This window comes from Labrus mixtus, chromosome 14 (assembly GCF_963584025.1).
Source record: "Labrus mixtus chromosome 14, fLabMix1.1, whole genome shotgun sequence".
Lineage (NCBI taxonomy): Eukaryota > Metazoa > Chordata > Actinopteri > Labriformes > Labridae > Labrus > Labrus mixtus.
In genome coordinates, this window is record NC_083625.1 from 10,919,341 (window position 1) to 10,932,679 (window position 13,339).

The window sequence follows — 13,339 nt, forward strand, 5'->3', positions numbered from 1 at the left end:
TCGTCAGTGACAACAATACAATCAATGCTTTATATAGAGCACCTTTTCAGTAAGAAGATGATTTATCATACAGGTTCAGATAAAAAATAGTAGGAGCACTTGTACATGCAGAAGAATTGATGTCTTCTACCAGACAATTGAGTACAATTTTAATGATGATATGAAAAACCTAAAAAATATGGCATGGCATCAGTTTCCACACATAACTCATGAAAAACATTCAGTGATTGTCGATGGTTAGGTCTGTTTCTCTACATTTTTCACCCATTGTCAGCAGGTTTATGTTTCTTAAACATATAACAATAACATCCGCATTGTGCAAAAATGTTAATGCTTCCCTTAAATTTGCAAGTCATTTCCATTTAAAAGGGGTATTTAAGAAGGGAAGAGTCAGGTTTTAAAGCCTGATGAAGGCTGGAGTAAGAAAGAACTGAAAAGACAAAATGAGTCAACAAAGAGCAGGTGTACAGAGGGATGCATAATAAATGCTATGGATTATTTGGTCAGCATAATAAATGCATAACTTTAATGGTGTATTATCTGCAATATTAGGTCCTATTTTTTGAGGATTTTGGCACTTAAATTGAAATATTAATTTGGTTTTTGTGGGCATTCAATGAAAGCAAATACAATTGTTAAAGGAAGAATGAGCGACTTTTTGATCCAGTAGATGTCGCCCTTGAGCAGCCAGTGAGTATGTTATTTCTCTAGTCCTTGACTAAAACAGCTTTTATACGCAGGGGGAGAAGCTGGCCACCTCGTCCATGTAAACATGATGTAAACATGACTCTGTCAACAACACAGTCAGCAGGACTCACGCTTCTCACTCATTGCAGACAGTCATGACTCAGAGAGATATTTACATAGTATGTACTTGATTTCTGCTTTATTCATGACGCACATTCTTCCTTTAATTGACTTCTTGTTTTGTATCATGTCAGTATTATTATTTTCTTATCATGTTTGAGTTCTGGATTTTATGAAGTGCAAGTCTTATTTCTTTTTTTTTTTGCATTCCTTAGTGCAGTCTGTTTAGCATCACATCAGGGTAGACTGTAAGTAGTGCAAAGAGTCTTCCACCAATCATGAGGCTGGGGCTTCGATCCAGTGCTCATTGTGTCCACAAGTTTATTTGACTTTGAGCAAGACCCCCAAGGTGATCACTGTTTTTATTTGTGGGATGATAAAAGTGTAAACTTCTTAACACACAGTCCTGTCTCATTTGAACATGTTAAAGGCCTCCAGCTGTAGGTGCCTGACCCGTTTGTTTGCCAGGTAAAGTTCCTTCCTCCCTCAGGCGTAACGAGGGTCTGGCCCGGTCAGTGATGCCTGCTGGATGTAGGCTGACGGCTGGTATGAAGGAGCCCTCGGTGTCTCCATGAAGATGGTGGAGGAGGTGAGGCTTTTACGGTCTTTTTTCAAGTTGTGTCTCCTCTGCCAACGACAGAGTAAGAGTTCCACCTGCTCTCTGAAGAAGCTGGTCGTCAACGTGTACAGGATGGGGTTCAAGGCGCTGTTAATGGGAAGGATGAAAATGACAACCCAGCTGGAGATGGTGCCTGAAAGAGAGAAGGAGAAAAGTCGATATTTGGATGTGAAGAGATGTATGGTTGTTTTTATTCTGCTTTTCCATATACATTAAAACTGGTGTTGCTTTACGTTTTCACAAATACAGGCAGGCCTCATTGAGAGGCCCCTATGTTTTAAGTGATGATTAGTTTGCAATTTAAAAACACATAAACAAGTGAAGCAGGTTGGTATGGATGGGCTGTCTTACAAAGCAAGATCAAATAAGTGATTTGTAATTTAATTTGTTCATCTATATCCTTATTGTTTCCACAGTTAGATATTCTTTCTGTTGTAAATATACAATTTTATAGTCTTTCCTATCTTTGCTACACACAAGTTTTGTTTTAAAATAACTAAAGGCCCGCCTCGTCTTGACGCCTGTCCCAAATCAAGGCAGGGTCATTTGATACTGTAGGTCTACGTATCTGGTGCCTCTTTAACCAGAAAGAAGACGGTTTAATCAAAGGGTTGTGAAGGAGGAATATCACTATAACATCGTGGTGAAAAACTGTTATCATCAAGGGCGCAAGGCGATTCAGAGGGCAGAAGTCGCATTGGAATGCCAACCCCGCAGGGTCAGGAGACCCCAGAAAAAGATGACATTAAAATAGAGCAGCTGACCATGTAGAAAAGACAATTGTTAGCATAATGATTGAAAACCTTGGGGACTTAATGCTGATGTGTTGTCTGATGATTTTATTTAACTTAAAAGGCGAACATGTGTTACCTTCATCCCTGACAACTTGAATATCACCAATGTAATATCTTAACTCGTGTTGTGTTTTGATTGTAGTTTTATAAAACTTTGTAGAAATTCATTAAGTAACCTCTGTAAGTTTTCCAAAATTACTGTGATCACACTTTGTGTCAAAAGAGAGAGTAAGGGAATTTTGGCAAATACATTTTTAGAACAGGAGTAATTAAGAGCAGATGATGCTTTCCTGAATTATCCTCTTTATCACCTACTAACTGCTGATTACCGTCTTTAAGAGAGGTGTGATTGCCTTTTAGGATGATGTTTTGCTATTGTTCTATTGTTGTTAATATTTTTTGATTTGGACTTTAATAGGGTTTTCTGTATTTAAGAAGCAGTGTAAGCTGACTGTCAGGAGGGAAAACATGGCCAATGTTTTCTCTCCGCGATCACGTCTTAAAGGTTTCCTGAATCATATCGCATCATGTTCGTATTTCTTTTGAGAACTAGCAATTCTCTTATTTTTGGAAGACATTTCTCTCACAAAGCCCAGACTATTAATTCAAGTTTTGCGGTAGTAAGGGTTCGAACATACTAAAACTTAATTTTCTCCTCACCAGGTATCTCCACCTCCAATAATGAGAGGACTTTCACCAAAAATATGGGAATCCAGCAGAGGGCGTCAGAGAACACGATGAAGAAAAACCTGTTGGCCACGGCCACGTCTCTGTGCAGTCTGCTCCTCAGGTCTGTGGCGTTGATGCCGGTTTTATAGATGGAGTAGAACATGCTGGAGTAGGAGAAGACGATCACCAGGAATGCCACCAGGTTTAGCCCTAAAGAAATGAACATGCTATTCACACACTTAGAGGCAGTGGTGGAAGAAGCACAAGTCCTTTGAACTTATGTCTGTGTATTTAAGTAAAAGGTGTGTATTGTGTATATGGCTATTTGATTATTATCATTAATAGTAGCACATTTATTGTTTATTATGTTGTACCTGTTGTTTGTAACAACTGTACTCTGCAAACTCTGCAAAGTGCAAACGTTTCTCCTGAGCTGCTGTAATGAGTATATTTCCCCCAATAAGGAAAGTTAAGCTCATCCTCAATACCCTTTTAAATGAAAAGAACAGAAGCACTATCTTGCAATCTGTGTTCATTTATACAAGGTTATATCTTTTGATGTATCAGAGACGCTCATCTGAGTTTGCATTTAGATGACATATTTTTTAGTTTATTGCTTAAAGCAGTTTTCACGGAAAAATGCCTTTGCAAGATTTTTTTAGATTTAATTTACCCAGAAAAATCCCTGTTGAATATCCTCTGGCGGTAGCTTTTTCCTGCCTGTCAGAGTGCAGAGGAAAGCACACTCCATTTCGGCCGTAGTAGTTTCCAAACAAGTCTTCGTTCATGAGGGGCACAGCAGCAATAATGAACCCGAGCAGCCAGATAGAGGCCAGGACCACCTGACAGCAGGACAACAAACATGAAGCTTAGGATTTCTGGAAAAGCATTTTCCCTAGCCCAAAGTGAAAGTCATTCGATTTTCACACGTTCAGTGTCATTTACTTCAACACAGCTTACACTAAGTGTTTATTTAGTACTAATGAATCCTTCAAAAAAAATAAAAACACAACAATTAGACGTTAAAGAAAAGGTCAATGTTGTAGAGGGTCCTGTGTCAGCAAGAGGCCTTGGCAAGAGTTTATCAGCAGAATAATAGTGAGAAGGTCAGAAGTGCAGAGTTCACAGCTCCATGTATCTGATTGGATGTTTCTGGGCAGAGATTGGGAAGTTCTGCCAAATGTATTACTGTATTACTGTATGTATTATTGTATGGTGCTGCTGTTAGTCAAGTTCTTCAACACAGCACTTTTAAGAAGTTGAGCTGAACTCTAGTGAAGGGAAGAAATACTCTGAGATGTGTTGTTTACTAAAAGGTGCAAATGTCAAAATATAATCACTTGTTTGATGAGTCTTTTCTGATCTTTGATCTCGATCTATATTGAGAATCCCTAATTAGATGTTTTTGTACACAAGGTTACTGGAGAGGAAGCGGGTTTCTGTGGTTTCGTTTGCAAAGCTAAAATGTTTCACCTTCAAACATTGAACACATTCATGGCTCTACCTTGCTGTAATTTAATTTATTGTGTCTTTTTTTAAATATGGCTAAAGCAAAGGACAAAGAGTCTTCCTACTTTATACAATGACTGAGTGTTGTGCAAAACATTAAATGCATTATGCAGCTGCTTTGTAAAGAAAAAACACAATGATGTCCAATGTGTTCATACTATGTCGTCTTATGATTATTAACAACTGAAAAGGAAGTAAGAAAAATCAGAGATTGTTCAAGAGATTCCCTGAATAAAATAGCAAATTCAAATTAATCTAATGAATGACAAAAATAGATGATTCAGCAGAATCTTTCTTTGCTCTCCTAACAGTGTAGCTCACCCCAGTCTGAAGTTTGCCTGGGCGCAGATTGCTGAAGGGAAAAACAATGACCAGAAACTTCTCCAGAGTCAGGTAGGTCAGAAGAAGGACGGACACCTTAATGAAAAAAAAAACCAATTTAAACAAACATTTTCTACTCTATCATTAACAGACATTGTTGTAACTATAAGCTGGTAAAGGGTTGGAACTAGCAGGCTTGACATTTGAGGCTGAAAAAAAGAATCCAGTAACATTAGTCTGTTTCACTTTTGTCACTTGTTCCAGGAACTTGTGGGAGTTTTAGAAACAGTTTTCTTCATCAATGTTGCACAAGATTCTGTGAGTCTACTATCAGTCACATTCATGTAGACACTGCAGTCTGCTATTTTATTTAATAGAACCTCATGCCACAATACAGAAAAATATTCCCAGTGAGCTCACACACTTTAAATCTGGGAGAAAGATAGAACTCGTATTAAGTCCTACAGTCTTTTGTGTCAGTCAGAGAGCAACAACGCCAGTAAACAGATTCATTCAGACAGAAAAGTGAAGCATACGGTGTTAAATTTAGAATGCACTGACCGCTAAAGGTTCACTTTCTGCAGGCACACAAGAGCATATCATGCAGGCTATCAAAAGCAGTTGACGATAAGAGAAATAGATTATTAAATTCTCCCAAGGGAAAACTCGTATTAGAGATTACGAAGCAAGTGGATAACAGGCTGGAAAAGGGCTGAAAGCAGCAGCTGAGAGGGGATCAGTGAAGAAGCAGCTTTAGCAGAATCCGAGTGTGGAAGCTTAAAAACAAAAAGAGACATCTCGGATGTGAAATGAAGCGCACACTTCATTGTGTCCTCAGTTTTCACCAAACACCAACAGCTTATCTGTCTGTCTAAATACTGGTGTGTATGTGTGGATGTTAATCGATAGTAATTACCTCTGATGATAGCATGGCCAGGAATCCAATGGTCCGACACTCCACGCTCTCCATCCACAGCAGAGCGTTACGATTGTACTGCCCCCGGAACTTCACATCAAACACTCCCACGAAAAAGAGATACACACCCATGAGGCAGTCTGCACCTGAACGATAAGAGATGACAGTGACATCAACAGAGAGAGGTGATCAGTGAGGAGTTCACTCATCACCTGCTGGTACCCCAACATTTTTCTCTTTTAGTAAACCTTATTTAAAAGGCAGTGAAGTCTGGTTAAATCATTTCAATAAGCTGAGCCCAGAGAACTAGAGACAGAGGTTCTGACTGGCAATACAAATGAAGAAGATAAAAAAGTAGAAAAGAAACAAATTGTGAACAACGGCCTAGATAAGCCAAAATGTAAATCGATGTGGTTGCTTTGAGGTTCAACATCTTCTCTTTGAAGCCGAATTTTTAAATATGGAGATCAATCTCACACATATTATAAAATGAAACGATGCATCTCACTCAGGTTTTGGGGATTTTACATGCATATAATTACCATGCATTTGCTTCACTGCTGGATCATTTGCGTGTTCTGTTTGATGTTACATCTTTATTATCAGATGTGTTCCACTTTATACTTTTTTCAAATATATAAACTGTTTACACAGCTGACAACAATGTGTTCAGACTGATGAAAAATGTAGGAATTACATTCATTGTAAGAATAATGGCGCCGCTACAAAATGTTATTGATCTGATCTGGATGCTTTTTCAATTTATGCAAAATAATATGAACCGCTAATGCCACTAAAGCTCTCTCCAGAACACAGCTGTTGACCTGCTGTTCAGTGTTTATATTATCCACATTGTCCACATGACCAATGATTTCAAACTACTCTATTAAAACAAGGTGATTTACTTTACTAACACATGTCCCCATACTGTATAAAAATCACAAAGCATATAAATGAGTAGTAGGAAGCTAAAGATGAACCTTCATCTCCATGAGCTAGTCATTCAAATGACCAAAGAGAAGTATTTATTCCAGTGATAGGCGCTGCTTCAGCTCACATGTCAGATCTTTGATCATCCTTTTTCTTTTGTTATGTAGGACATTTCAAGTTTTTATTAATATTTTACAGGACTTCTGGTATTGGAGGTTTTTCTCACGTCTTGAATTTAGCCCGCTGTGTTTGTGCAATTTTCTTTTTAGTATCAAAATTGAAATCTTGTGTTAGCAAATCCCAGCAACTGCCTCTATTCACTGCATATTATGAGCAACTGCATATTATACACGCATTCTTACCAGACGCCACAAAGTTTTGGTTAATCAAGCAGTTTTAATAGTTTGACTTAGATATCCTAATACAGTATGTCCATTTGTTATTCCCAGGCTTGACTATAATGTAACAGATTATACCATTAACAGCTCCAAAAAGGCTTTTTCTTTAGCTAGAGCCTGATTCCAAATTGATTCAAATATGTTCTAACAACAGCCATTTGATTGCCCTTAAAACCCATTAGATAAGAAGCCAGATAGCCCAGCGGTCACACACCCCATGTACAGAAGCTATCGTCCTCAAAGCGAGTGGCCGGGGTTCGCCTCTGGCCCTCTGCACTGCATGTCATTCCCCTCTTTTTTTTTTTTTTTTTATCCTTGTTTCCAACACTTTCTACCATCCACTAAAATAAAAGCATAGAAAAAAGCCTCCTAAAATAATCTGAAAAAAACCAAACAAAAATCAGCTTCCTGTTTTCTTAAGAGGTCCAATCACAAGGTAAGGACATTTTGATATAGTTTTTGTTAAGTTGATGTTTATCTTTCTATCCTTAAATGATACCTTGATCATATTGCATATAACATTACAGAGTATAGTGTGTGAGCACTCACAACAGAGGACTTTGATGCAGACAGCATGCAGGTTGTTCTCGGCTCGTATCAGTGACCTCATGCCGATGACTAAGAGGTTACCGAAGCAGGTAATGAATGCCATGACCCAGACAGACACCCGCAGCACCATGTTAGCCAGCAAGTCTTCAAAGGATGAGATGCCATCTGTGTTGGGCTTACATGACCTGACATGAGGAGCGTAGGAGCAGTACTGGAACTTCTCAAAGTAGCTGGTGGAGACAGGAAGGTACAAATACAAAAGAGGGGTGCTAGCAGAGGGAAGAAGGTCGACAGTGTTTGACAAACAATAACACAAAGGGGACTGTACGTACATGTGGGAGAGGTTCTTCATGGGCAGGAACATTTTGGTCTGGATAGCTGGGATCTCTATCCCCTCCAGCGCCCTGGAGAAAACACAGCGCTCATTTCACAACCGCACAGTCTGCAGAGAGCAGATTTACTGAGTGTGTTTGAACTCACAGAGACTGAAGATGTGTCAGATGGCTGAAGAGGCTGGGGTCAATGCGGAGAAGAGAGTTGTGGGAAATATTTCTACAAAAAAGAAACAGATGACAAAGTCAATTAGGTGCGCTCTGGTGAAATGGAACATGCAGCTAAATGAGAGTAGAATCCAGATTCATTTTGTTCCCACAGCTATCAACATTTGTTCAATTGTACTTTGCAGCGGATCAGAATTCTGTATATATTTTATTCTTCACAAATGTAACTATCTTATAGCTCTATGTCCCACTTTAAATAGAGTACTACCTACTGAACCTATAGCATGCTGTATTTTATGCATGTTTTGGCATTGCTGTGTATTTCTTAAGAGGTATACTTTGACTAGCTGTTAAGTGTTATCCCTGCAGTTTCTTTTCATGTGTGAAGAAATGTGCATGCTGAGTTACTCTGTTACAACCGAACTAATGTACTGTATCACATCAAATTTTGGAATTCAACAAATCTATAAAACAGGTAAAACATTATTTCAGAAGAATCTCAAAGTGAGACTAGAACGATTTAACTCCTGCTGCCATTAAAACTGTAAAAGGATTTATTGATCAATAAAGAAAACTTGGACTGCATGTGTTTTCTGTGCAGCTCTTTTATCACAAAGAGAGATATTTAAAAAAATAATGAATAATCAAAGTTTTTATTGACCTTGAGACAAAGTTTGTACCATGCATTCTGTCTCAGAGATGTCAGCAGAGGTGTTAATGTGATGGTGAAATTAATCATTTAATTTAGTCCTTTGATGAGTTTGGCAGATTGATAAGGTACTTTACTCCTCCTCTGAAATTCCAGAGCAAACTGGAACAGACAGCAGCACAGTTGTTACCTCGCAAACCACAAACCAACACACTAATTACTCTTAAGCCTAATATACAAGCTGGACAAACAAAGAAAAACACAAAATGGCAAACGGTTTAAGTGATTTGTCTGTAAAGCTTGGTCAATGTTGGGGTGAAAAACGGATGTCTGAGTCGATTTTAACTAGAAAAGAGAAAAAAATACATCCCTGACATGTAGTTCACTGAGTATAATTGTTTTCCATAGCTTGAGGCTCTCCACTAATGAGCAGACAGTTTGGAGCTAATTAACTTTATGTTTACATTGTTTATGGAGCAGCACTCTGACTGGAGGTGTGACAGTCCCGCCCCCTCATTTCATGTAAACAGCTTTTAACAAGCAGCTTTGTGTTTCTCTCAAACTGTAAAGTAACACGAAAGAAAACTTGGTGTGAGTCAACTTTGCAGGAAAACTTGAATAGTCAAAATGAGGGACAATTAAATAAAAAAAGGCTTAAACATGGAGGCATCAAATATCTAAATGTGTGCCCCTTTGTGTTCCCTCTGGATGTACACAGACATTTAAACAAGTCATAGCATAAAAGCAAAAGAGAGAGTGACATCAGAGGTCTATTCTGACTGAGACAAATTACCATTCGCTCACATGAATTGTATAGTTATGGTGATTTCAAATGTAATTTTGTTTCTCACTGGTAGCTCATAATCTGAAACCATATAATGTTTTAATGTGTGCAGTGCTTTGTAACTACTATTCAGTGTCCTACAGCGGTTTCCACTGGAATGGTAGTGGACCTTTGAAATGTGTTCTTGGCTGCATTTTTAACTTTTGCACTGGCCCAAATTATTGCACATCAGTGAGCGCAAAAGGAAACGAGCTATCATTGTGTTGTTAGTTACACTTTGCCATCTCCTGCAGATGAAAAATCGAATGGTCTGTATTCAAATGGGTCTCACAAGAGGCAAAGTCATTAAAGGAGACAGCAGGGTGATTGGACATTATATGTCTCTGCAGAAAAGAGCAAAACGAAATGCTTCAGGAAGAATTGATGCTGGTTTCTGAATGGGTTTTTGGGAAAAACATGCTTTGGTTAAACATGTAAAAACAAAGAATATGATATTTGGTTCCTAACATGCTTTGAGGACAGAGCAACAGTTTAACTGGACTTGTCAGGTAAATAATTGTGATGTTTATTCTTTGATATTCATGGTATTGGTCTTGTCTCGATCTCTAAATGTCTTGGGCATGTCTTGGTCTGTTGCTTTAAAGATTACACAAAATTAAATGTGCTGAAAGTTTTCTAGAGTTTAAGCACTCTTGTAATCATTGCTGAAAATCCCCCTTTCTTACTGATGAAACAATATGTATATTATTTACATTTTAATAGTCGTGCAAATGTTTGTGCACAGAATTTTGCTGAGTGCAATGGAGCTAATCAGATTTTATTGGCCGATATTGTGAGGTATAACGTGTCTACCTGTCGGACAAATTTAGTGAGTAAAGAGTGCAAAGTTGTCCTTTGGTAGCATAGAAGGAAAAAAGTAAAGTCAATACCAGCTACATAAGCCTATTACATGCAACATCTGTATAATGACAGCTTTAAAAAACTGTAAATATGCCACCGCCAGAAGTCTACACTAACTTCTCCACAAAAATACTTCATTGTTCAGCAAAATACTCCCGTACATTTTTAGTGTCTTTCTACTGAGAGGCATTATTAGTGAGATAAAGTTGTCTTCTCTGATTCCAACCTAAAAAACAATCCCCTCAGCCATCCTTTAAAGTGAATATACTCCACTTCACCATGATCTCCTGCTCTAATCCTCACATGAGGACGCACAGCGCTCACTGCCAGACTATCAGTTACTCACAGTTTAAGGAGCGACTTAGAGAGGCTCTTGAAGGTGTTTTTGGGAAGCTCCTTAATCCTGTTGCTGGACAGATTCCTAAACACGAAAGAGAGAGAATTCGAAAGAGAGAGAATTCAGAATGAGAGAAATGACGGTGATAATCCTAGACAAAATAAATCCCTTTGTCTAACATGCAAATTCTTTTTGAAATCTAACATGCATGTACGTATTTTCAGTTCATTCCTGAAGACAGAAAGTATGAAGAACTACTAATCAAATCAACAGACAGATACTGAACTTCAAATGACCAACCTATTTCATCTTGTTCTTCGTGTCTAGAAGATCTTATTGTATAAAAACTGAAACTAATTTCCCCACTGTCAATCTTTCTAAAGCTGTTGATTTTCTTTCCTGTGTTTTCTTTTTTTTAATAAACAAAACGTTGCTTTTCTCATCATCCATGACATGCATTTCAGAAAAACCTTTCACATGTATTTTTTTTACGAACTTGAGGGAATTCTTTCATGCTTCCTGATGTATCATGTTTATCATTTAATATTGAATTCAATTAGTAATTTGATTGCTTTCATTTTAATCTCAACAATTTATTGTATCTTTGAAACCTGTAATGAACTCTGGTAAGTTTTGATCTGCTTTTGTAGTTCTAGAAAAGTTCAAGAAACCCCATCACCACCTGAACAGGAAAGAACCGAAAAACAGATTTTTTTTAAAGTCTCCACTGAAGCCCAGTGATGGATTCCACCTATCTACTCTCAGAATTATTCCACGAAAGAGAACTGATTGAAGCAAACAGAATGATCAAGACTCACAGTTCAGCCAGTTTCCACAGAGACTGGAAGGTGTTTTCAGGAACTCTTCTGATCCTGTTGTCCATCAGTAACCTGAACACAACAGAGCTGCTGTCAGACACCGATGTGCCTTATGGTCTTCAGTCTCCTGTGGTCGACTCCAGCTGGGACCCTGATTCAATCTCATCTCTTTTAGAATCTGTACATTTCCCTGTAGATTCCCACAATGCTCCTTCTATGCTGCAGCAAAGTTTCTGTGCGGTTTAAAAATCTTTGGAAACTTCTCTTGCTCGTATACATTTACTAATTCATACGATTCATACCCATGCTGGTAAGGAATACAAATTAACACAGAGTGGATGCTGGTGAAGCAAAGTCTATCCTATACGCTTTCACTCATAAACCAAAAAGATTTAACGTGACACCTGACAGAAAAGTGAAGCTAGATTGACACGCTGCACATATTTACTCTCATTCTGAACGAGTTAGGTGTGTGAAATGAGTGTTTTTTGTTGTTGCTTACTTTCCTTTTCTGTCATTTCAATAATGATCACAAATTCTTGTTCAACGGAACATAGTGCAAATACACGACACAAATAATTAGAAATGTAGAGTCAAAAGGTTTACCTTAAAACGTAATCAAACATAATTAAAGAGGTACAGTGAGGCGAGTACCCACAGACCTGTTACAGTAGATTTATAAAAACAACTAACAGCAGTATGAAAGGAAAAATACAACCAGATTTGGGTCTTCTTCCGACAGAAGCCCTGCGTGGACATGCATCGTACGACTTATTTACTTGGTTTTCCCATGATAACAAGTAATTTATGTTTATGTTCCTGATACCTCGACTTCTTTATCTTGTTAACTCAAGATTAAAACGTTGGATTTCCTGTGAAAAAACAAAATTATGTTATTTTGAGATAACAAGAAAAATAGGTCGAGGTCTTGAGACAACAAACAGAATTTACTGGTTAAGTTGAAGAAAGGAGTAAAAAAAAAATGTATGGCCACTTGATGCCCTGCCTTATTTTAGAAAGTGAACTGTGTTTTTATTTAATAAGTGACGTTACTTTAATAACATTTCATTTCTTTTGATTGACTATTTGGGCAAAACTTGCCAACAAACCCTGTGCCAAGATTTCACTGTCTGCCTTTTTACCCCTCCCCTTGTTTGCTCAACTCAAGCTGCTCTTAGGAAATTGTCTTTTGGATTGCTTATCCACCGTAATTAGAAAATAGAAGAAGACAGAGAAAATTCCTACCCTCCTAGTTTGTGTTTGCAGACAATGACAACCGGACAAAAAATGTTCAAGATTAAAAAAAAAAACTAAAAAACTAAAAAACTTGACCCCTGCACCCTAAAAATGGGACGATTCCGGTAAGCTATTCCTATAAGACAGCTTTACAAAAGGATCAAAACCATACAGTCACGCTTTTCTTAAACCCCCCCCCCCCAAAAAAAAAAAAACAGAATTCAATTGACTGAGAAGTAAGTTGAGTAGGGCTCTCCTTAGCTGAATCAAACACTCCAACACACAATGGCGGACGGTGGACACCGGTCCTTCTAATGATGATCTTGTAGAGTCTTTACAGACAGCACTGTGATGTGTTCTGTTTCATCACGTCAGGCTGAGCAGGACTGCAGGGCTCCATTAATCACTGGTAGACTGTATTCATGTCTGTTTAATTCTTCACTATGACTTGTAGAAGTAACAGACTGGACAGAAAAAACTGTGATTAATGGAGCTTACAGGATTAAAGTTAAGCTATAAAGTAAATGTTTTACATACTCTTTAAAAGCGCTTCATTTATATTTCTAGAGAAAATGTGAAAATCCAACGTTTGAAAGTGAATAT

General features: G+C 37.9%; 1 protein-coding gene across 3 annotated transcripts in view; it reads right to left on the reverse strand.

Moving 5' to 3' along the window:
- The window catches only part of rxfp2a (relaxin family peptide receptor 2a), a 38,490-nt gene continuing 25,151 nt past the window's right edge, over positions 1-13,339 (reverse strand). Inside the window, exons 11-20 of one of the 3 annotated variants that reach the window (XM_061055054.1) lie at positions 11,501-11,572; positions 10,692-10,766; positions 7,993-8,064; positions 7,845-7,916; positions 7,513-7,742; positions 5,636-5,781; positions 4,720-4,815; positions 3,563-3,731; positions 2,881-3,099; positions 1-1,559 (exon numbers count right to left, since the gene is read on the reverse strand). In XM_061055054.1, coding sequence (XP_060911037.1) covers positions 1,294-1,559; positions 2,881-3,099; positions 3,563-3,731; positions 4,720-4,815; positions 5,636-5,781; positions 7,513-7,742; positions 7,845-7,916; positions 7,993-8,064; positions 10,692-10,766; positions 11,501-11,572 — 1,417 coding nt within the window. In that variant the 3' untranslated portion in view covers positions 1-1,293. Of the gene's footprint in view, positions 1,560-2,880; positions 3,100-3,562; positions 3,732-4,719; positions 4,816-5,635; positions 5,782-7,512; positions 7,917-7,992; positions 8,065-10,691; positions 10,767-11,500; positions 11,573-13,339 lie in introns of all 3 variants that reach the window. The other 2 variants (XM_061055053.1, XR_009675771.1) reach the window with 2 other exon arrangements.